The sequence below is a fragment of the Aythya ferina genome, assembly GCF_964211825.1.
Source record: "Aythya ferina genome assembly, chromosome: 4".
In the NCBI taxonomy this organism is placed as follows: domain Eukaryota; kingdom Metazoa; phylum Chordata; class Aves; order Anseriformes; family Anatidae; genus Aythya; species Aythya ferina.
The window spans coordinates 63,190,227-63,211,605 of NC_140300.1; the positions used below are offsets into that span (position 1 = coordinate 63,190,227).

Here is a 21,379-nt window from a genome sequence, read left to right on the forward strand (position 1 = left end):
TAGCAGGTTACCTACAATGATTCCTTTGGGCCTCTTCATCACCTGGAGCATCTCCTGAGGCTTCTCCATCACTGCAGCCCAACAGCTGTCTTTTACAATATATCCTGACTGCCATCGGATTTGAGCCCTGCATATTTTGGTAGGGAAGTAGGTGTGTGTTTGTGTGCGAGGGGCTGGGGGCGGAGGTATCACTTTGTACTTCTTGCAGATAGGTTTCCTGTACCCGTCTGTTGGCTGTCCTTATTTCTCTCAGGTCTGTTGCGGATGTCTGTGGGACACAAAATGAGTGCCGGGTTTGGATTTGATTTATATTGCAGATTTGCTTGTAGCTGATACCACCCACATCAAAGCTTGAAGTCAGTTTTCAAAGCCAGAGTGGTAAAGCCAAGCCACTAGAGTGAGATTTTAAACAGGGAACAAAACTCCATTGCTGTGGTTGTGAGTCATAAAAACTCCTCCTCCTGCTGGGCTGGGACAGCGCTGGAGATCTTCAGGCCCTGCTGGCAAGCTGGTCCCTGGGCTCTCCCTTCCCACAGCCTCTGAAGGATGCACCGTGAGCCGTTTGGCTTTTGGTCGTGTGATGTTTATGTTGTGCTGCTCACAGGGTCAGAAAGGTTGGCATCATCTACTGCAGAGCCCCGCCAGCTTAGCTGAAGGGGAGGAACGTGGGGGTGTATCACTTTTGCCCCTCCCTAGCAATAAAACTAAGGTCTGGTTCAGACTTTAGAATTATTTAAAATAGCCTTAGGATTATTTTGTGTTCAAGAGTCAGTGCTACTGTGCTTTTATTTCCCGTCCATTTCTTATTGGCTAAGAGATTTAGCTTCAAAATAGAAAATTTAAGTACCAAGTGGTTGTAGCAGTGCCACTGCAGCGCTTCTTCTAAGTGTCTTTGCATGTGTGCGTGTAGAATATTTTAAACTCAGTTAGAGGCTGCAAACATAGGCATGTGCAAGCACAGAAGTCCCAGAGCTTCTTCGTGCAGGTTTTTCTTTTTTCTTCCTCCTCCCTCCCCCCCAAACAATGCAGCCTTTAATTACATGAGAAAATGGCACTTGGGAATAATGGTATCAAATTTTCTGTACAATACACTGCAATCTTAGACCTTTGTTTCTAACAGCCAGGCTTAAATGTGTAAATTCCTACCCTGCTTCAGAGGCGCATTCTAGTTGTTACTAATGTGATATGAGTAACAGAATCAAAGCGATGTTTAAAAGCATTATCTCCCAAAATAATTCAGTACACCAATTCCTAAACTCGCAGCCAGATGAAGCCAGGAGCCAGACAAACAAATTATCGTTACTGTTTTTACAAATGTTTTTTCAAATGTTCTTTTGCATCAGGTCCTTACATCCTTCCTTGGACGGCTGAGCAAAAAGAGCCTGCACAGTTACCTTCCTACCTGGCTCTGAGCACATCAGACTCAAGATGTGGAGCAGCTGTAATGAGATCAAGCACAGTACCAGGCCTATGGGCTGCACGGCTGCCAAATGAAGGTGGTGAGGCCACGGGGCACCTGGACATAGCAGTTGGGATCTCCTTTAGAAACGCTGGGATCTCCTTTAGAAACGTTGGGATCTCCTTTAGAAAAGAGGTCTTGCTGCTTGTTTGCGACACAATTGCTCTCAGCACCTCCTTCCCCAGTAAAAGGAGTGGCAGAATCTCTAAAAATGAGGAACCAAGGTGTGTATGTGTGACCCTGGGAATCTGCTTCGAGCCGCATGCACCTATAGCACCGAATACTTGGGTCTTTGGAGTCTGTGACTTGGGCGCATTGCTCATTTCTTTGGCATCATGAAGCCAGTTGGAAATGAATAACCTTGCTTCCACCAAGCATGTGGAGTGCACAAGATAACAAAGTGACGTGTGAGGGGCTGCTGACAAGCGCCTGGAGTGACAGAGATGGTCCTGTGCTGCTGACTTAACAGGCGACATTTTGCAGACCGACAGGAGGTGATCGGTTCTCTGGGGAAGAAGGGGTACAAAACATGACCAAAAGTGAAAAGGTACTTGAGAGGCACCTTCAGAGCCCATCTGAAATCTCATGAGATCCCTTTGTGCCAGGCTGTCTACAAAGGCACAGCTCAAGGGAGCATCACAAGAGAAGGAACATGGTCTGAGAAAGGGACAGCAGAGAAACAGCAGCTCGCTAACCACACAGGCCATCCAGTGTCCTAAACAGAAAATAAATGCCAAGTCCTAGCCCCTGCCCAACACTGTGTGACACATTTTGTCATGGCCTGCACAGCCTGATGCTTGTTTAAGATGCTGTAGGAGAAGTATTGCAAAAAGACAGTTGCAGCTGTTGCTTGTGTTGTGAAAACATCAGCAGTTCAGTAAACCAGAAATAATGGCCCTGCCCCATCTGGAAAAAAAAAAAAGTGCCTTTCAGAGGGATGGCTTAACAAAGTGCCTGCCCATCTGCAAAATGGCTCATGTCAGGCAACTGCCAAGTGAGGAGAGGAGGTAGAGCCACAGTATGAGAGTTACGCCCTTCTGCATGGCCCCTTGAAAATATCGGCCCCTTATATGGCAGGAAATTGTGCACGAGTTGAAGCTGTCAGAGATGATATAATTCTTGCTGAGTGCTCTTTGACTCCTCTCAGAGTCCCAGAATGAAGCTGAGGTCAGGGAGTCAGGGTCTGTTGGCTACTAGCCCTACCAGAGCTTCCAGAAGCTGCTGCACCAACAGCTCGTACCTATGTAATGCTGATCAGTAAATCTCACCATTGGGCTGATTGCTGGCCCCTCTGCACTGAGACTCTCTGTCTCCAGCATTGAGGTCTGAGGCAAGGTACATCTACTGCACTGAAAGTGAAGATGTGCCTTTTGTCCAATAATTACCATTTCCCTTCTGTGTGCACTTATACATAGAACAGGCTGAATTACTTCACATCAAGCCAGGAAAACCAAACCCATTGATGACATGCAAGCAAGTGCAGTACTTGGCACATCGATGGCAAAATATCCACTGCTTTTATGCACCTCTCTTTTAGAGCTTAGGTTAACGGTGGTAACTCTATCCCTGATTATTTTTGGTAGAGTAGCTCTCACACACCTTATATGCAAGTTTTATATTTGCCTTCAGTCAGTCCCCACTCACTGTGTATAGGAATGGTGCTACAGTCTACCCCTAGATCCTTAATTTAATACAATGAAGAAAGGGACAGTCATCTTCAGGGAAACCCTACTAGTTACTGTTAGCTAAGGACTTGGCTCTCTAAAGATTCTTTTTAATCAGAATATTAAAATCGCATATCATTAGCTTAGATTGGAAAAAAAAATCTTTTTTTTTTTTTTTTTTAAATATCATTTTCCTGGAATTGATTCATGTTCATGAAATCTTCATTGGTCAGTAATAAAATTCTGACCATTTAAATGTCTGCAGGAAATCAATTTTTTTTTCTCAGAAGTTGTCATTTTAAATAACGTTATAAATAAACCCACAATAATGACTGCAACACCAATTCCTTATATGCACAGAATTTAGTTTTAATTATCAATATGGTTCTTTTTTGCTTTTCAGTTGAAATAAATTTAGAGATATACTAGTATCACAGAATCATCTAGCTTGGAAGAGACCTCCAATATTACAACTGACTGATTCGTAGATTTTAAGGCTAAAAGGGGGTACTATATCAGTTTGTGTCATCAGTTGTTCAGCAATTTATACTGTTTCCTTATAGTAGTCTGTTGAAATAAGTGTACCTCACACTTCAGGACAATTTAGGACCTATGTGTTCTGTGATCTTACCTGTTTTTATTAAGGCCCTTACAGTCAGCCAATAATTTGTCATTCTCCATGCTCTGACCAATTTGTACCAAAATTTCTGCAAATTTGCTCAGCTTGCTATATTAGATCTACCAGGGTTGTGGTTCCTTTCACTCCTTTCATCTAGACTCAGAGACAGGCATACTTCTTTGATCACAACATAATCTTGTACAAGTCTAATGACAACGTTTTCTTTGGATGCTGGTTTGTTTTCCATCAGTGGCAAAACACTAATTGATTTCAGTATAGCCAAAATTTCATCCTTATTGATACTGGGTAACTAGTATTTTATTTCTGCATTGCCATAATCAGCGCTTTCCACTAACAGAGTCAACAAAGGCATTTCAAAGGCTGCACGACTGCATCAACAAATAATAGCGCTTTTCTCAGACCTTAGCTACCCAAAAGTTTGCCATGTCATATGGACGTGTAGCATCTTAGTTATAAGTTGGGGCCAGCCTATTTAGTCAGAACATCTGGCTAAAGAATCATAAATAAATTAGACTACTGCTTGTTGCAATGCCCAGTCCTGTCACCACTGAACTCAAGCCTGCTCATGAGTTCAGCCTTTGCTAATTTGCTGTTTCTTTCTCATATGTTTTTTCCATATGTCTATACGCAGCACACAGGTTTCGTGTATGCAGGCGGATCCTCCAGCACTTTAGCACATTTATAAATTGCATGTAGTATGGATTATTCCTTGATGTAGTAACAACTAGACTCATGCAAATGAAGATAAGCATATGTGACAATTTTTCCAGGAGAAAAGCTTCAGCTGGGAAATGGCCTTCCCTGGGGAGAATCCCCTCACTCTCCTTTTCAATTTCTGCAAAAACTTACCAATTATTTTTTCAGTTATTTCAAAGGACTTCTTGTCATGTGCCGCTGGAAAAGACGTGGTGACCACTAAACTTTCTGCAATAGCAGAATCAAAGATAAGAGACTAGTTCTGATTCTACCCCCATCTCCCAGAGGGGGTGTAGTTGTGTAGTCCCCTTTATCTTGTTGAAGGTTTTTTTTTCCACTTAATTAAAATTCCTTGGTGTCATGAACCTATATGATTTTTGTGATAGTATTTTTCCTGAGGTTTTGCCATATAGAAATGTATTCATAACTTACTCTATGCTTGTCTGCAGAAATCTGTGGTGGCCTTCTAACACTGTAATCCTAGGCAGCTCAGGGAAATTTAGGGAGAATCTCAGGATGCAAAAGCGCTGCTATTTATCATTAAAACATATAAAAAGCCCTAAAAGGAAAAATAAAGTTTAAACAAGACTTGTGAAAGCCCTTTCAGAGAATACATGTTGTTTTAATTAAATCCTTATTAATAACCATTAAGGCTTTTTTTTTTTTTTTTTTTCCTGCAGACTTTCATTGTGAAAAGTAATAGAAAAGTGATCAAAGCCCTGAATTAGTGTCTTTATGGTTATAATTTCCATTACTTCAGCTGAATTTCCCTGGTGGAGCTACGAGGAAACCTCTACACTATTCAGTAACAGCCAGTTCATGTACTAAATACAAACAGGTACAAAATCCTCTCAATATTTGCAGGCAACCCCAGCGTTTTGCTGATCAGCTCCTTGCATTTTGTTAGTGCAAGTGCTTGGGGCCTCCATGAGAAAGAGGGAAGATTTTCAGAATAGATGATTTCTGACATTGCTTTACAGCTACATATTATGGGTGTGCATACACACACAATATATATATATATATGTATGTATATACACACACATGCACATACCTATACATATGCCTATCTGTGGGCACTTTTAAACAGCTGTCTCAGTTGATAACAGTGCAATTCGCTGCACTCATTTCTGATTTCTCCAGGGCTCTGGAATTTCAGGGTCAGACTTCTCACATTAGGGAATAAATATAATGTTGTTTTAAATGATGGTTTAAATAAAAAGGAAAAAAAAAAAAAAGCAGCAATACAGCACATCACAATAGTCGGTTAAATATAGACACGGATTACAGAGCCATTGTTTTCACTCCTGCTAAATAAGACAGTACTCTTAAAATGGAACGCCACTTGACCTTTCATGTCTCATCAGTCTGTGATTGTATTTAACTGATGCGGGGAGGAAACATTTTCCCCCTGGAACTGTCCCCTGTTGATATGACGGTCACTACTGCTGGGTCGCACAATGCTCAGAAGGCAGAAACTCGGTGCCCCCGAACACAAGAGGGATCCTGCAGCTCATGGAGGCACTTTGTCCATGTCCCACAATAACACACGCTCTTTTTTCAACTTTTCTCAGCTTGTGCTCTCTGCTGGCAATCTCAAATCACCACCAGTGCTCAAACATTCAAAAATTACTTACTTTGAAGTGGAAATCCTTGATGTGCAAAGCAAGAAGCAGATCTGCATTGTGGACAAGGTGAGTGTATTATTCCAGCATGCTGGGGATGTGCCTAGTACATGCAGTGCCACTTCAGGGATTCTGTTTTCTCTCTGCTGTGATCTTCTTCTGTAATGGAAACACTTTCATTCCTCCCTCTGGGAGATACTCAAAACTTCTGCTCAGTCACGATCCTTGTCTGTTTTCTTCTAGGATTTCTACAAATGAACCAACACTGATTTCTTTTAGATGAGACTGTGCTTTGGACTCAAAATATGTCCTTTGCATGTCTCTGAACGTAACGCTTAGATTACACTGATGATTTCATAGCATGATACTTAAATGTCTGCTTCAGAATAGATATTAAAATGTAATACGTTTGCAAAGCTTAGCATTTCTGTAATGTTATGGGCTCTTGCTGTATTTTCTATTTTTAAAAAAGTGGCTTAGCTGAGTTTTTTTTTTTTTTATGTTGTGAATCATTAAAGATATAAACTACATTCAAATTGTCTAAGCAGAATGAGATGACTGGGTAGGAAAGAACTTTACAGCACAGTAAACAGCAGTTGAAAACATACCTCGTATTTACATTACAGTTTTGATTCATTGTCTCTCAGCAGAAGAGCTGGCCTCTTGCATACCATTGAAAATGGGAATCCTAAGCTGTTTAGATTGCAGGAATTTTCTGTAACACAGTAGAATTTTGAGACTTACTGTTTTGCAAAAAGAAAAAATAATAAGTCCCTTATTCTCACTGGCAACAGCTGGAACTGGTGGATAAGTTTTACTTTCAATGTTTAATTCAATGGCTTTGAAACATTCAGGGTGGAATACTACCAGATTTCTAGTGCTCCTGGTCACTTAAAGGGTGTTTTTGCAACGTGTGCCTAGTTAAAGGCAAATGTCTGATTTGTTCATTCTTAAAAGGCCAACAATTTTTTGAGTTTTTTGAGTTTAGCTAAAGGGGCAACATGTACAAAATGATCAAACAACTATGATGATTGTCAAAACCAGTTCTAATGACAGCATCTGTATTATTTGATTTACCAAGTAATATTTATACAATTATAAAAAAGGGCTGTCTAAACACTGTACTGAACGAGGCTTCAATCCATGAAAAGAGTGACCATTTTTCTTATCTTAAACTTTTGTATATTCTCATTAAAAATATATATACTAACAGAAACAGAATTAGGCCAAGAGTGACATTTCAGGAATCCTTCAGCAATCTGCAGTCTGTTTTAATTTTTATTCAGAATTTTATGAGCCTGAGCATTTTCTGCACCTTTCCCAAACATAGACTCTGCCTCTGTAGTGGTGGCAAAAAGAGTTATGAGTGGTGATTGCAAATTACTCTCCAGATGGAGGTAAAATACACACAGAGGAGCAATAGCAACTGTAAGCTGAAAGCGTCTGCTCAGGAAGCTATGTTCAATTTACATGGCCATGGCCAGCCCTTCTGGGCATCGAACAAATTTATGGATGTATTTATTTATTTATTTAGGCACAGTACCCAAGGGATTGGTACAAACATAGTGTAAGGCAGAGATTTCCAAGACTGCCTAAAGAATTTGTATTTTGAATGCTGATTCACCTGGGTATCTAAGTCCCTTAATTTGCTATAATAAGCCCTTTCTAAGGCAACCCTGAAAGCAATGCAGTTGAGTTCCTTACTTCAGTGAATACTTGTGAGTACTGGTGAACCTCATTTCAGCTGTTTATTAGAGCAATCAAGAGACCATTTCACTGGATTATGCATAATCTTCTGCTTAATTAAATACAACATTGATACAGACCCAACTTGACACTTCTAATGCCTCTTTTCTGTTTGTAAGATAATTATGATTAGCTTCATTTCTCAGGGTTGCATGTAATTAATTCTTCTCAGGATGTATAACAGGAGAGAATAGGAACCATACATTTTAAAATGTGTATATTTATGCTCTTATTGAATATTGTTAGTAGTTTAGAATATTATGATTTAGCAAATGTATTTGTAATATTCTCAGATTAATAAGTCAGAAAGAAACAACTAAGTTAAAAAGACCCCTTTCTTTCTCCACCTAACGGAAACTCAGGTAATGATTAGATGATTAATGAACTGATTAAATACCAGCCAATGCTTTCAGAGGTTCAGTTTCTACAAGACACTTGCATATTCATATGAATCCAGTTCAGAGTAGTAGAAGCTCTGTAAAGTCTGCAAAGTGATGATACACCTAACTGGTTTTGGTATTTAGAAAGAAAAGTTGTCTCATGCTCAGTGCAGTGTCAGGGATTTGGAAGAGGCGTGTTCAGCTATGTGAGCTCAAGCAATCAGTTGACATGAGAAGGCTCTGGATTAGGCATAAGTAACTGTGAATTAATTCTCCAGCTGTAAAATGATAATACCATCATCTCCTTTGGCTTTCTTACCCACCTTACACTTTGGGGAAGGATCAGCCATGTAATATAATTGAGCTGAGTGGTTAGTCTAAGGTCCTGATTGTCTTGAAGATTGGCTTAAAGGCACAGAATAAATACATATTAGACTGGTTTTAAAGCGTGTAAGACACATTTACTTCATACTGCAGGCTTTTCCAGAGTCAGGAAAGCCAGAAAAAATACTGAAAGAAAGCAGTAGAAGAGGAAAGCCCAGATATTTTATCACATAGTCATTCCCTCCAGGAGCTGGGTCTTGAATACCTAATCCTGCAAAAACTGATGTAAATTCACTGTCAAGTCTTTCTGCACTTGTGTGCTCGTACATAAAATTCTTTTTAAAACTAGCATTACTTTAATATTGTCAACCTGCTCTGGCAACTTTCTCTGCAATGGATATAGCATTATGCATTTAGTTTGGTGCAGGTGAACTTTTCTGATGAGTTACTGAAATAATTTAAATGAGAAACAAAACCAACGTAAGATATTTTTCCCCAGAATTGCTCTTGGTACTAAAATGAATTCTGAGGTGAGAAGTCATGGAGAAGAGGCTTCAGACTTTGGGGGCATGGAGAGACGTGAGGAAACACAAATCTGTTTCAATTATTTTTTCCCCCCAGTTATTCTTCAAAATGTACCCAAACTACTTCTGGCAGAGAGCAGGCACTGGCAGTATGTAGACAGAAAGGGCTACCCTTGGGAGATGGAAAGAGGACTCATGAAGACGTAGGAAAAGCTAGTTTAAACCTGAGCTAACAGGCCCATCCATCTGTCCTTAAAAGTTAAATGCTCAGACCAGTTACCCTAGGACCACACTTGTGAGCAAAAGATATCTGCACATTTACATGATCGCAGCAGTGGCACGCAAAGCACTGAGGTTTCAAGGGTGCATATGAGCAGCCCCCTGCACTGCACGCTGCCTGTGAAACAGCAGGAATCCAGGAGCGTGGGTCCATTTTGTTAACAGTCACAGCTCTTCCTTCCGTCCCGCTCCTCAGGTGGCAGGCTTTCTCTTGAAGAAATTCCCATCTGTCTGTAAAGAACAAGAGGGCGTGTATTTAGAGTTGATGAATATTTTTGTTTGAAATATTTTCATTGAAAACCAGTTTGCGTAAGGATTATGGGTCCCATTTTTACTTCCAAAAAGTTAAGAAAACAACAGAACATGAAAAATTCACAAAGTCCTAAAAATAAAAGAAAATAATTCTTTTTGCTGTATTTTTAAACAAATAACCCACATTTTTCATTGCCAGCCACAACTTATGAAAGATACATAGCTACTCAAAAACTGTTTTACTTGTACATTATTCCAAGATCCTGAAGTAGGTTAGTTTTAAGGTTATCGATGTGCAGTGATTTGATTTATAAATTCCGTTAAGGCAACTTGTAACTGTTTCTGTTATAGCATTCATTGGATAATATTTTTTTCTTCAAATTAACTTGTAGTAAAATGTATTTTCCTTCAAATGTAGTGCAATGTAATTAATTTTGCATGAGTTGCTTTTAAGGCAGAAAATGTTGCACAATATTATTTTACAGAATAAATCACCTTTGGGGAAACCAGCAGAGAAAGCTTTTTCCCCATCAAAAGTCTTGGAGCTCAGTAGTTTTGTGCTTCCTGATTTTGCCAACTAAGCTATAAGTGGAGGTGCAAACTCAGGTTTTGTCAGCTGCACAGTGACACTCCTTTCCAAAAAAAAAAAAAAGTTCTTAAGGCCTACAGAAGAGAACTTGCTTCCCAAGATGTGCAGGAAGGAGTCTCTTGTCTTGGTGTACTGCAGAGATTATAGGGTAGATTCGTTCACCACTGTGCCTTGCACTGGTCCTCCATGCATCCTGTGCCTTCTCCCACGGGAATCTCCTCTCTGCCACCTTCCAGTACTTCCATATTTGATTTCTTTATATATTTCAAGCACAACATTGTCACCTCTTGCAATTTTGCCACCTCACTTTTATTTATTTTTTATTTTTTAAGTCACCATCTCTTGCAACCATGGAAATCCCAAAATATTTTATTTAGATTTTAGGTACACTTCACCTCTCTATTCTGACTACTGGACACCCAGAAAACTGAAAGTAAATAAAAAGAACTCATGATTTACTTCTATTTTTCTTCTAACTCATTATTTACTTCTAAGCTGAGTTACTGGTAGGAAATGCTTGTGGTTAGCAGTATATACTATAGGAGCATTTAACTGTCCGTCTGTGAGCATAGACATGCTATGCAATGTCTGCAGTAAAAGTGATGTGAGCATTGTTATTTTTCTTAAATTAAAGGATCTCTGTGTAGGGTCTGTCCCTTTTTTACACATTTTTGTTGCACCCAAGCATAATACAAGCCATCCATTTATATACACAACCTCTTGCTGTTAAATATAACACAGTATGTAGAATCACAGGATGGTTTGAGTTGGAAGGGACCTTAAAGATAATCTAGTACCAAACCCCCTGGCCTTGAACGCTTTCAGGGATGGGGCATCCACAGCTACTCTGGGCAACCTGTTCCACTCTCACCACCTTCAGAGTAAAGAATTTCTTCCTAATATCTCATCTAAACCTACCCTGTAGGCCCCCTTTAGCTACTGGCAGGCCGCTGTAAGGTCTCCCTGGAAACTTCTCTTCTCCAGGCTGAACCACCCCAACTCCCTCAGCCTGTCTTCATAGGAGAGGTGCTCCAGTCCTCTGAGCATCCTCTTGGCTCTTCTCTGGACTCACCCCAGTGGGTCCATGGCCTTGTGCTGGGTGCTGAACGCAGGGCTCGTATTTTGAAAAGGTTGTCTATTCCTGAAGATGTTCACAATTTTGGTTTGTAAAGCACCTAAAATAATAGCACCCTTGTATCTGCACACTGCAGTTTAACAATAAAATGGAGTTTCTCTTGATTTACACTGGAATGACAACAAAATCAGATGCACGCAGAAATAATACCTGCAGTATCAGAAATCTCTTTTTCTCACCTGCAGGTTGCATATCTATCACAGAAAGTGGGCAGCCAAAAGAGCAGTCATCACCAGCTCTTTCTTGCATACTCATATCTAGTAAATAAAAATAACTTCTCACATCACAACTTGGAGGCTATTCTTTACATACCACATTCATATAAGGGGAGCAAATGCAATTATGGAAGTACGCAATGCAACTCAGCAAAGAAACTCACTGCAGTACCAGGGCACTGCCTTTCACATCAGACTTTTCTCGTTTGCTTCTTACTAGGGAAGAATAGTATTGAAGTCCTTTTCCACAAGCGAGATATTTAATTGCCTTGTATACTTTTTTTTTTTTTTTAATAAATCTTGTAATTTTAATATTTATAAAATATCTCGTAAATGTAAATTTTTTTCTTGTGGGGAATGAGCTGAGCCTACGCATTTCCACAGCTGCCTCATTTCATTTCATGGGCAGGATTTTTGAGATCATCATCTTTCTCATTCAAGCAGTCTCTCTTTACAGATGCCCTGCTTCTGTTTGGGGCTTCTTTTTTGTGCCAGTGCTGCCCAAAGGAATTCAATAACCAACTGTGTCAAAGGAGGGGGGCTTCTTTGAGAAGACTACATGTTGATACTAAGTCCCACAAATTAGGAATTCCCACAGCAATGCAGGTGAAGAAGCAGAGACAATAAACTGGCCGAATGCAGACTCATTGCTGTATAAATCCTCTTTTTTATTTTCTTTTGGAAGGAGGCTTTTGTGGTGTCGGTGTCTTTTGCTGTATGCTTTCACCACATCCAGCTCAACAGGGAGCTGGTCCCTGCTGGTAGGCACCGCAAATAAATACATTACATTTATAAACATGTTATGAAGTCTATGCATTTTCTTGCCCGTAAGAATTGAATCTTATGCCTGCTCCTACTGTTGGAGGTACTGGTAGTAGTATTTTCTTCCTCAGCTTTTAGTTAAACATATTCAAATTCTATTGATGCAATGCATTACATTAATTTCTTCCCACTCTACTAGAAATTCACATTGGTTTTATGTCAATATAGCTACAGAGCTACAGAGAGCTTCACATGAAAAGAGGCAACTGGGTATGTTAATTTCTGTTTGTAATTACCACTCTTATTTCAGTACAGTTTTTTAGAGGCAATACCTGGAGAAATGGCCTTTGGTTTGACTAGAAGAGGGAGACTGAGGAAGGAAGAAGCTGGTAACTTCAGGCATTTCATGTTTTAAAGGGATGGTTTAAAGAATTAGAGAAGCCACTAGTGAAGACTGATGCTTCAGATGATACTAATTTTCAACGCTTAGAAGTGCCTTTAAATGACAGGTTTTATGTATCTCTTATTTTAGTTACAAAAGTCTAAGCCTGGGCGTGGGGGGGAGATAGAGTGAAATACAATAGATAATCCAAAAAAAATTAAAGCTATATTCAAAGCTCAGTGAAAACAAGAAAATGAATTCTTGAGGCACCAATGGTGCTCCAGCTCCTCATGAGCATTAGCCATTCTGGCAATGGAAAAAGCCAGCTATTCTACAAGAGCAGTGAATATTGCCAAAAGTACATCTGTAGAGACAGATTCTAACCAGTATGAAAATGTCCTCTTTCCCCACAAAGTTATGACATTTTACCCCAGCTGCACATTTGCCTTATTGCGTCAAAGGTAATTCACAGATAATTGCAAATTATGAATGTACGGGAGCAATATAAGACCATAGGGAGCTGTAGGTGTTTTATTAGTCTAATAGTTAATCAGCACAGCCCATGATGGAAATTTAGGTGTATAATGGCATCTCATATAGGCATTATTGTAGCATTAAAATACTCCTGCCCATGATTTATCAGTCCATTAGAATATGCTTCAGGTTCTTTCTGAAACCTTAGTGCTGTGATTCTTCACAAAATACCGGAGCCATGTAGTAACAGATCTATAAATATCTAACAGTATATATTAATGCTATAACATACATGTCTACATTTAAACACTTCTGCATTTTTAGAAGTCCTTAAAATGCAAACTCTCCTTTTTAGATATATACAGCTCCATTACTACAGGAGAACAAATTTTGGCAGTCAGAGAACCTGTACTAGAGGTACAGCAAATATCTCTTCACAGCACTTGACACTGTGAAAAGTATTTCGATTTCTCATTACCCTCATGATATCTAATTGTTCTTATAGATCACCTTCATTTCCCATTCTTTTCTGCTTCTCAGCTTCATGCTTACCCTCATGGACCACAGGGGGCTGGCTGCCTCTCCATCTTTCTGTCTGATCTCACCAACATAACTTTGGACCTATTGGCTGAACATAAATACACCTGAAAGAGAAGAAAATAGTTTAAAAGATTACTTAGCTCCTTCTGGTATATTGAAAGCTGCTGGTTGGGTAGCACAGTGTTTCAGAGTGGGGAGGACAGGCCGAACCCAACCATCACCAGTCATCTTGCCCAGTGGGAACATTAGAGGAGACAGGGAATGGGTAATGGGTCAGCTGGAGAAGAATGGAAAAGACTTATAAAGCTTCATGAGCCCTGCTACTTCTGGAACTATTTACCTTGCCAATATGCATTCTGTGAATTTTCCTTTGAGTTGGTTAATCTTGTTCCTGTTTCTGTTTTCATACAGTCCCCAGTATAGTTCATGACCATCCTGTGCTAAGTACTGGTTGAGTTTCTTGGGTGCACTGCTTGATTATATACATTCGCAGTCTGCATAGGTATAAAGAAGCAAGCACAAGCCTCTACAGCCATTTGATAGAAAAGACAGAGACAGCTATCATATCATAGCTGGGCAATACGCTTAATACTGACAGTCAAAATCCAGACAAACCCTAAATCCCACCTTTTTCCTGAGGAAAACAAGAAGAACTGGTCAAAATTGGTGTTTTGTTTTGTTCTTAAGTGCATATCACAAATGTTGTTTTCTTTGCAAATTACGGTGAAAACAAATGAGTCTTGAATTTTCAACTAGATAGAATTTGTGAGAGAAAGATGGTATTACAAATTAATTTTGGGATATTTCAATCTGTCATGACACAATAAATATTTCAAGTGCAATTTGTTTTACAATTTAACAGTGCATTCATTTATTTGAATGTTATTTCCTGTCAGGTGATTTTCCATAGTTTTAGAGGATGTTATATTATTTTACACTATCATGATTGATGTGTCATAAAATAATGCAAAAGTAATGAAAGTTCTGTATGGATGAGAAATAAAAAAAATTGAAAATAACACAGTGAGATGAATTTTCAGCATGTTTCTGAAACAGAATTTAAAACAACAACAACAACAAAAATCAAACATTTTCTTTTTCATTTAAAAAAATTTAAGTCACTACAAATTTACACATCCAAAGTTTTGCCAGAACAATTCCATTTTCATAGTTGAAAAGTGTTGTGATAGAACTTTTCTGACTAGTTCTGCTGTTGAGCTCTCAAGGTGAGTACAGGAACTGTACTCAATTCTTTTTAACAAAAGGTTAGAAGGCATGGAGGCATGCCAATGCTGGTCAGATTTGCTCAAAAAATAGTTGGGCATGGTGAACTCTGTAAATTGAGGGATGGCCTGCAAGCCCTCTATCTGCTAATAGATTGCTTTTTCTTTACTTCCTCACTCATTTTAACAGAAGGTGAAAAAGCTCTTACCTGTGTCTGACGCTTTTTTAATTTTTTTTTTTAAAGGGAGAGGATTTATTTATTTATTATAAGAATCCAGCTAGACATATAAAAACAATGTTAACATGTTCAGAGACAAACTTAACTAGTGTAAATTGACATGACCGCACCTAGTAAGCATGCAGTTATGTGCATTCATAGATATTTTGACCTGTGGTCATTGGGAATGTTAGTCAGTTGGCTTATCTCATATGCCAGAGTTCAGGTAACAACATAAATAATCTCCAGGAGACTACTGAGCAATATAGCTGTAATAGGCTTGGGCTAAACCATAGTTCTGAATCTCTCCAGTTTGTGGAAATACAGGTCTGAGATCAGAGCTGGCTCTTTAGTATAGAGTTTTCACTCCAATCCGTTGAATAAAATGCTGCATTTCATATAACTCCTTTGTGTAGCTGCTGACAGCACTTGCCTATATGTAGTTACTTGTCTAAATGTCGTAGGTATTTATATCCCTTTGGACATGATCAGCACTCTGGTTCACCAGGCTAACAAAAGAGCCCATTGTGTGACATGCTGAGGGAGGTTCTCATGCTACCCATTTTTAATACTGTCCTTGAAAATTAACAGTAAGAAAAATTGGAATTAGAAGCCAAACTCACAAAATGTGAGATCAATTAGAAGGGGTGTTTTCCTGATTAACTTTCTGTGAATGGCTGCAGATTTATAATAATACAGCATGTTCCCCAAGCAAGGACAGGGTGTCAGAGCGGTAATGATGAAGTATTTGTTGACTGCTGAATTTGAAAATGACCTGGCTTTCCCACCAGCTTGGTTATCTGTTTTGGAATCAAATCCTCAGCTACAATAAGCTGATGTGACCCTTTTGAACAAATTTACCTGGCTGCAGAGGGGACTGCCTGCTGTTAACGAGTAGTTAGAGACACAGAATTTCTGAATTTCTGCAGTCACAGAAGATGCCTGTTGGAAAGCAGGTGGTTCAGCAGTGCAGTCAGACTGGCATGTCCCAAAAAGGAAAAAACCTTTAAAAGGAAATGTTGAATGAAGGACCACTTATTTGCTAAAACTGTATTATTCAAATTCTTATTGATATTCTTCTAAGCTGTAACTGCTGAAATAATTCCTTAGTACGAGAACTGTGATGCAATTACATACAGATAACCATATTAGTAATTCCTTGACTTACAGATGTGAAAGAGGTATGAAAGTGGAAAGCTATCTGATTCACCTGCATTCACAAAAGGCAGTTTCAAATTCCCATAATATCTTCCATTTCGAGCTCTTCCTTCAGTCATAGCCTAAGTTTCCAGTGCAGTATTTTAAATCTTAAAAAGAAATGTGATACTTTGTGCATTGCTGCATAGAGGAAGGACAGAAATGGAAAAGATGACCCAGAAGATCCTTTCATTCCTGAACTCCTAAAAAAATAAAAGTTGCCCTGAGTGGAAAGGTTAAAATATTTTTGCTATGAAGATAAAGGAAAAACAGGATATGAGGTTTTAAACTCAACCCTTTCTGAATGAAAATTGTAATGAATGCAATCCATATCTGTAAAATCTGCATTTTTTTTTTTCTTGGTGAAGAAAAAGTACTCTTGAACCCTAATTACAATGACAACATGTTAGGAAGCTATATATGAAATCTGGTGTTACACTTACAAGTTAAGAAGTTAGAGGCAAAACTGGCTTGACCATCAAACGTAGAAGATAGATGCCAACTAAGAGGTGCTTTTACAATGAAATTCATCTTGTTTTAAATAAACCAAGGGTGGGCTTTCACTCTGTTTTCCCTTTGCATATTTGAAAAGTGCTGAATTAGAGGAAAAAGGAAGGTTATAGCACTTTCATAAATAATTTAAAAGGATAAAAGAAGAATAGGACTAATAATTACAGTGAAATGTTTCAGGGTGTTTTATTCAGATAGCACAATGGGTAATAAGAGCAGATGCTGTTCCAGTCCATGCAGTTCTTCAGTTTGTATTGATGTACAATGAAAAGAACCAAAGATAATTAATGGTCTATGAAGAGGACACTCTTAGTAGTGAGCTGATGTCTCAGCATCCATCTTCACGTTGATCAATATTAGAATCTATAGCTTCGCCCATTGTTTTACGAGGTCCTTAAGAAAAAGGACACAGAATTATCAAGATCATAAAAAAAATGTATTTCATTCTTTTGTGGCTCTAGCCTCATTATTCTGCCCAGGAAAAGACGCTGCGATTCCTCTGTGTCACAGCCCATTCTGAAGAAGGAAGGTATTCGTGTTATTTTTCTACTTGTGGTCCGTGCAGCTTGCCTCAAGTGAAGAGAACAGCCCTTGTCCATGCCAGCTGGCTGATAACACAGATGTCCTCCTGCCCTTTTGGCTGAACGTGTGCTCCAGGCCTGCCCCGGGCACACGCAGCCGGCACAGCACGGTGCCACCCGGAGCCACCAGGCCATGACAGCCCAACCAGCCAGCCAGAGCTGGCACCATTAAAGCCAGATGTCGCCTCTGGCAGCTTGGATGTACCCACACACAGCAGTGCTCTTGCTAATGAGCTCTACATTGCTCAAAGATGTAGTAAGGGAGCACCGTCCCTCAGCTGTAGTTGTTCCAGCACCAGCTCTGCATGTGGTGTCTGGTGCGCACACCATGCCCTGTGGGTAGGCTCACTGCAGCAGGCCGCTGTAAGCACAGATCCTCTCAGGCACAGGCATCTTTTAAACACCCAAGGCTTTTAACTTTCCTGTGGGTTATGAGATGATCAGCTCTCTAGAGCACTGGTTAGCCTTGACTAACCCAATATAGCCGATCATCTGTGGAAGGCAGGCCCCATGGTAATGCAGCTTACTCTATTTAGAGAGCCAGATGACCCTTTCTCACACCGGAGAAGACCAGTCCCTTCCCTGAGCTGTTATTGCCAGGAAAACCTCCAAACCTGTACCGTGCTAGGACATCTGACACAGTTTCATCTGCAGCCTTGTAAACTCTGTAGTTGTTCCTAGCTAAGAGCACTTGAATCCATATCTGACAGATTTAGGGCTCCAGACTTTACGGGTGTAAAATTATGAGGTGTAAGAAAGCAATTTCAGATATTTTTAGAGGTTTTGAAAACAGACAAATAAAACCACCACCACCACACCTTCTTTTCATATTCAAGTCCACAACAGTTGTACACATCACAAAAAAAGGCACATGCAGACTATGTGTAGATGTGCTTTTCTACTGGAAGTTCGTGGCATGACTGCAAATACGGACTTCCATAGTGCTCAGTAAATTCCTCCATAACTTTGGAAAAGAAAGCACTCTCATCTAAACTCAGAAAAAAAAAAAGAGCTAGCAAAAATCTGAACATTGCATACCACTTTAGCACAGGTATCAACAGAGAGCTTTAGATCACTGAAATTTGTAACATGCTATCTGCCATATTGTCGATGGAAAAATGTTGGCTTGCTCCTAAGCATTAATGGCATGTATATTGGATACTTGTATTGGGTGTCAAATTATATAAGTGCAAAACTTCCTATTTGGTATTGATTTCTAGCTTTTTTAGCCAGTGGCTAGATTTGAGGCTACAGTGCCTAAAATCTCTGGGGAAGGCAGCTTTCTGCCATCTGCTGTCTGGCTGCAGCCATGAAGTCTCTTGTTAGAGCCAAAATGGATCCCCATGGTTAAGATACAGTTCAATGTATATTCCCCAGAAAAGAAAAAAAAATCCCTTATAGTTCCAGAAGGTGGTGACATTTGCTTCAGTGACGAAAATCAAGTGCCTAAAGGGGGCCTACAGGAAAAGTGGGAGGGATTCTGTATCAGGGAGTGTAGCAATAGGACAATAGGTAATGGCTTTAAACTGAAAAAGGGTAGATTTAGGTTAGGTATAAGGAAAAATGTCTTTACCACGAGGGTGCTGAGGCACCAGCACAGGCTTCGCAGAGAATCTGTGGCTGTCCTGTCCCTGGAGGTACTCAAGGCCAGGCTGGATGGGGCTGTGGGCAACCTGGTCTGGGGGGAGATGTCCCTGCCCGTGGCAGGGCGGTGGAACTGGAGGAGCTTTAAGGTCCCTCCCAACCCAAACCATTCTGTGATCCTATGATCCTCAGACACTTTGAACAAAGTGTGTTAAGAAACTAATAATCACGACAAAATGCAGCCTAAAAGACCTCTAGACTGCCACCAAACACTGTGACACTTGAAGTGCTTCAGTGCACAGGAATGACGTGTGTGGAACCAGACCAATTTCAAGCAGAAATAACAGAACCTGACACCTCTACTTCTGGCCCCTGAAAAAAAAACGGCTAAGAGCCAGGTCCTAGCATGCTTGAACCTAACCTTAAAGCTAGTCCTTGAAGTTGTCTCATTGGTTTGATCTTGGGGGCAGTCACTGTTTCAGCAGGGCCAGCAGCTTTGCCTCTTGCCCTTGGTATTTTACTCTTCTATTGAATAAGCAAAGGTGGCCCAGGTAATACATAAATCAAATGTGAACAATCCTTAATATTAACGTATCAACATGTGAGGGAGGAATTTATTATTTTTCTTTGTTATTGCCTAAAGAACTTGCAGACAAATTGAATCATGTCTTCATTAGAGGAGGGTAAAAGCAACCTCAGTTTGAGAAGGCAGAGCAATTAATCTGCTTGCATTTTGTTTTCTCTTTCAGGTACCTCCATCATCTACTCTTCTTGATGTGAAACACAAATTTCACAAAGCATGTAAGTACTTTGGCTAGCAGGCTGGAGGCATGGTTAGAAGCCTTTCAGCATGGAGAAGTAGTCAAATTTATTTTTCATGAAATCTCACACAAAAGCTGAGGCTGGCTTGACAGCTCCAGTGCTAAATTAGAGCAGTATTCGGAGTAAGGTTCTCCTGTAGCTATCGCAGACATGAGGGGCTGGAAGGAGAGGACTGCATAATTCATCACTGCTCGCCCATAAGGGGCGATACTTTTTTATCTGTTTTTAACATTACAGTGTCAATTCAAGACCTCAGCTGCATTCACTCTTCCAATGTTATATTAGATAAGCTTCGATAACATTAGATTGCTTCAAGCTGGCTATAAATAGACCATGTGGACCAAATAGTTACTGTAGCGGGGAGCTCAAGCACAGAGTGATTAAATGATTTATCTGAGATCGTGGAAGCAATCTGGCAGAGTTCTCAACTAACTCAGCATTGTCCAGTTCCTTAATGGTCAGGGCAACCTCCCTTTCTTATTGCTTCTTTTGTTTTTCACACCCATGAGGATCAGAAAATAGTATAGGGGAGGGTAATTTTTGGCACATATGCACAGCAGATGTGGACCTTGTACATGAGAAGAGACAAGAGCAATACTACTTGAAGATCCCTCTTTCCTTGCTGTCAGAGAACAGTTTTGTTGGATGCTCCTTTTCTGTCACCACCTAGTCACATATATTCTGCCCTCACTCGGGGTGTTGGATAAAAAGGAGAGAGAAAGAACAAGACAAGCAGCTGTGTGCCAAGGTTTGATGGCATTTTCATTTATCCTTTATGAATTGCTGTGTCAGTATTTTGAGGAGTGGGGCTAAATGTACCTGAAAGCTACCAGATGTTGTATATGTGTATATGGCGTGCCTTGAGTTCTGAAATGCTGTAACTGATATTTGTAGAGAGCCCAGTTTTGCAACCTTACTTCTAGACCAGGAAATGTTTCTTCTGCTTCTGCCCATGGAAGGTAAGGTGCTGCTTGTGATCAGGACTCGTACCTTGAGTGTCACTCACATGGGATATGCAGGTCTACGCAAGGCCTCTTACACTGAACTGGGGTATTTAGTTGAGTAGAAAAAGATGCAACAAGAACTGAGGGTTGGAAATGAGGACCAGACAAACTCAAATTAGGAATGAGGCATTTGATGCCAAGATGCAGGATGGTTTACTGCTGGAGTAAGAGTTCTAGACAATGGACTTTCCATTATTTTTACCAAAAAAAAAAAAGAAAAAAGGAGGGATATGCTACTAAAGACTAGATGCCTTTTGCAAAGAAATGCTTTAGTCAGATGCTAATATCAAGTTCAGAGTAGGATATGTGGAAGAAGCATTATACTTCTCTGTCCTTAGAATTTTATAAAACATTGAAGCTTAAGGCCTCTGATTGCACAAAGGTTCAGTTAATGAAGCAAAATGTTGACACGGCTGCTCCAAAACCACTTCTTTTCAACCCCTGTAAGAGCTTGCAATATGCAAAAGGCTAAAAGTCTAAAAACTCAGCACCTGAATATGTGAAGACTGAGTGCATAAGATTTAATATTTCAATAAGGATGTGTCCTCCCACCA

General features: G+C 39.9%; 1 protein-coding gene and 1 long non-coding RNA gene across 9 annotated transcripts in view; one reads left to right on the top strand and one right to left on the bottom strand.

Moving 5' to 3' along the window:
* Positions 1-5,872: 5,872 nt before the first annotated feature.
* TECRL (trans-2,3-enoyl-CoA reductase like) overlaps positions 5,873-21,379 on the top strand; it is a 60,214-nt gene continuing 44,707 nt past the window's right edge. For 3 of the 5 annotated variants that reach the window (XM_084518277.1, XM_084518278.1, XM_084518276.1), the window contains exons 1-2: positions 5,874-6,153; positions 19,749-19,800. In XM_084518277.1, the coding sequence (XP_084374403.1) occupies positions 5,920-6,153; positions 19,749-19,800 (286 nt within the window). In that variant the 5' untranslated portion in view covers positions 5,874-5,919. Of the gene's footprint in view, positions 6,154-19,748; positions 19,801-21,379 lie in introns of all 5 variants that reach the window. The other 2 variants (XM_084518279.1, XM_084518275.1) reach the window with 2 other exon arrangements.
* The window catches only part of LOC311436255, a 48,101-nt gene continuing 32,833 nt past the window's right edge, over positions 6,112-21,379 (bottom strand). The window contains exons 1-5 of one of the 4 annotated variants that reach the window (XR_014692699.1): positions 16,768-16,890; positions 14,027-14,180; positions 13,699-13,790; positions 6,693-9,568; positions 6,162-6,332 (exon numbers count right to left, since the gene is read on the bottom strand). This is a non-coding gene — a long non-coding RNA (uncharacterized lncRNA). Of the gene's footprint in view, positions 6,350-6,692; positions 9,569-13,698; positions 13,791-14,026; positions 14,181-16,767; positions 16,891-21,379 lie in introns of those variants that run through there. The other 3 variants (XR_014692696.1, XR_014692697.1, XR_014692698.1) reach the window with 3 other exon arrangements.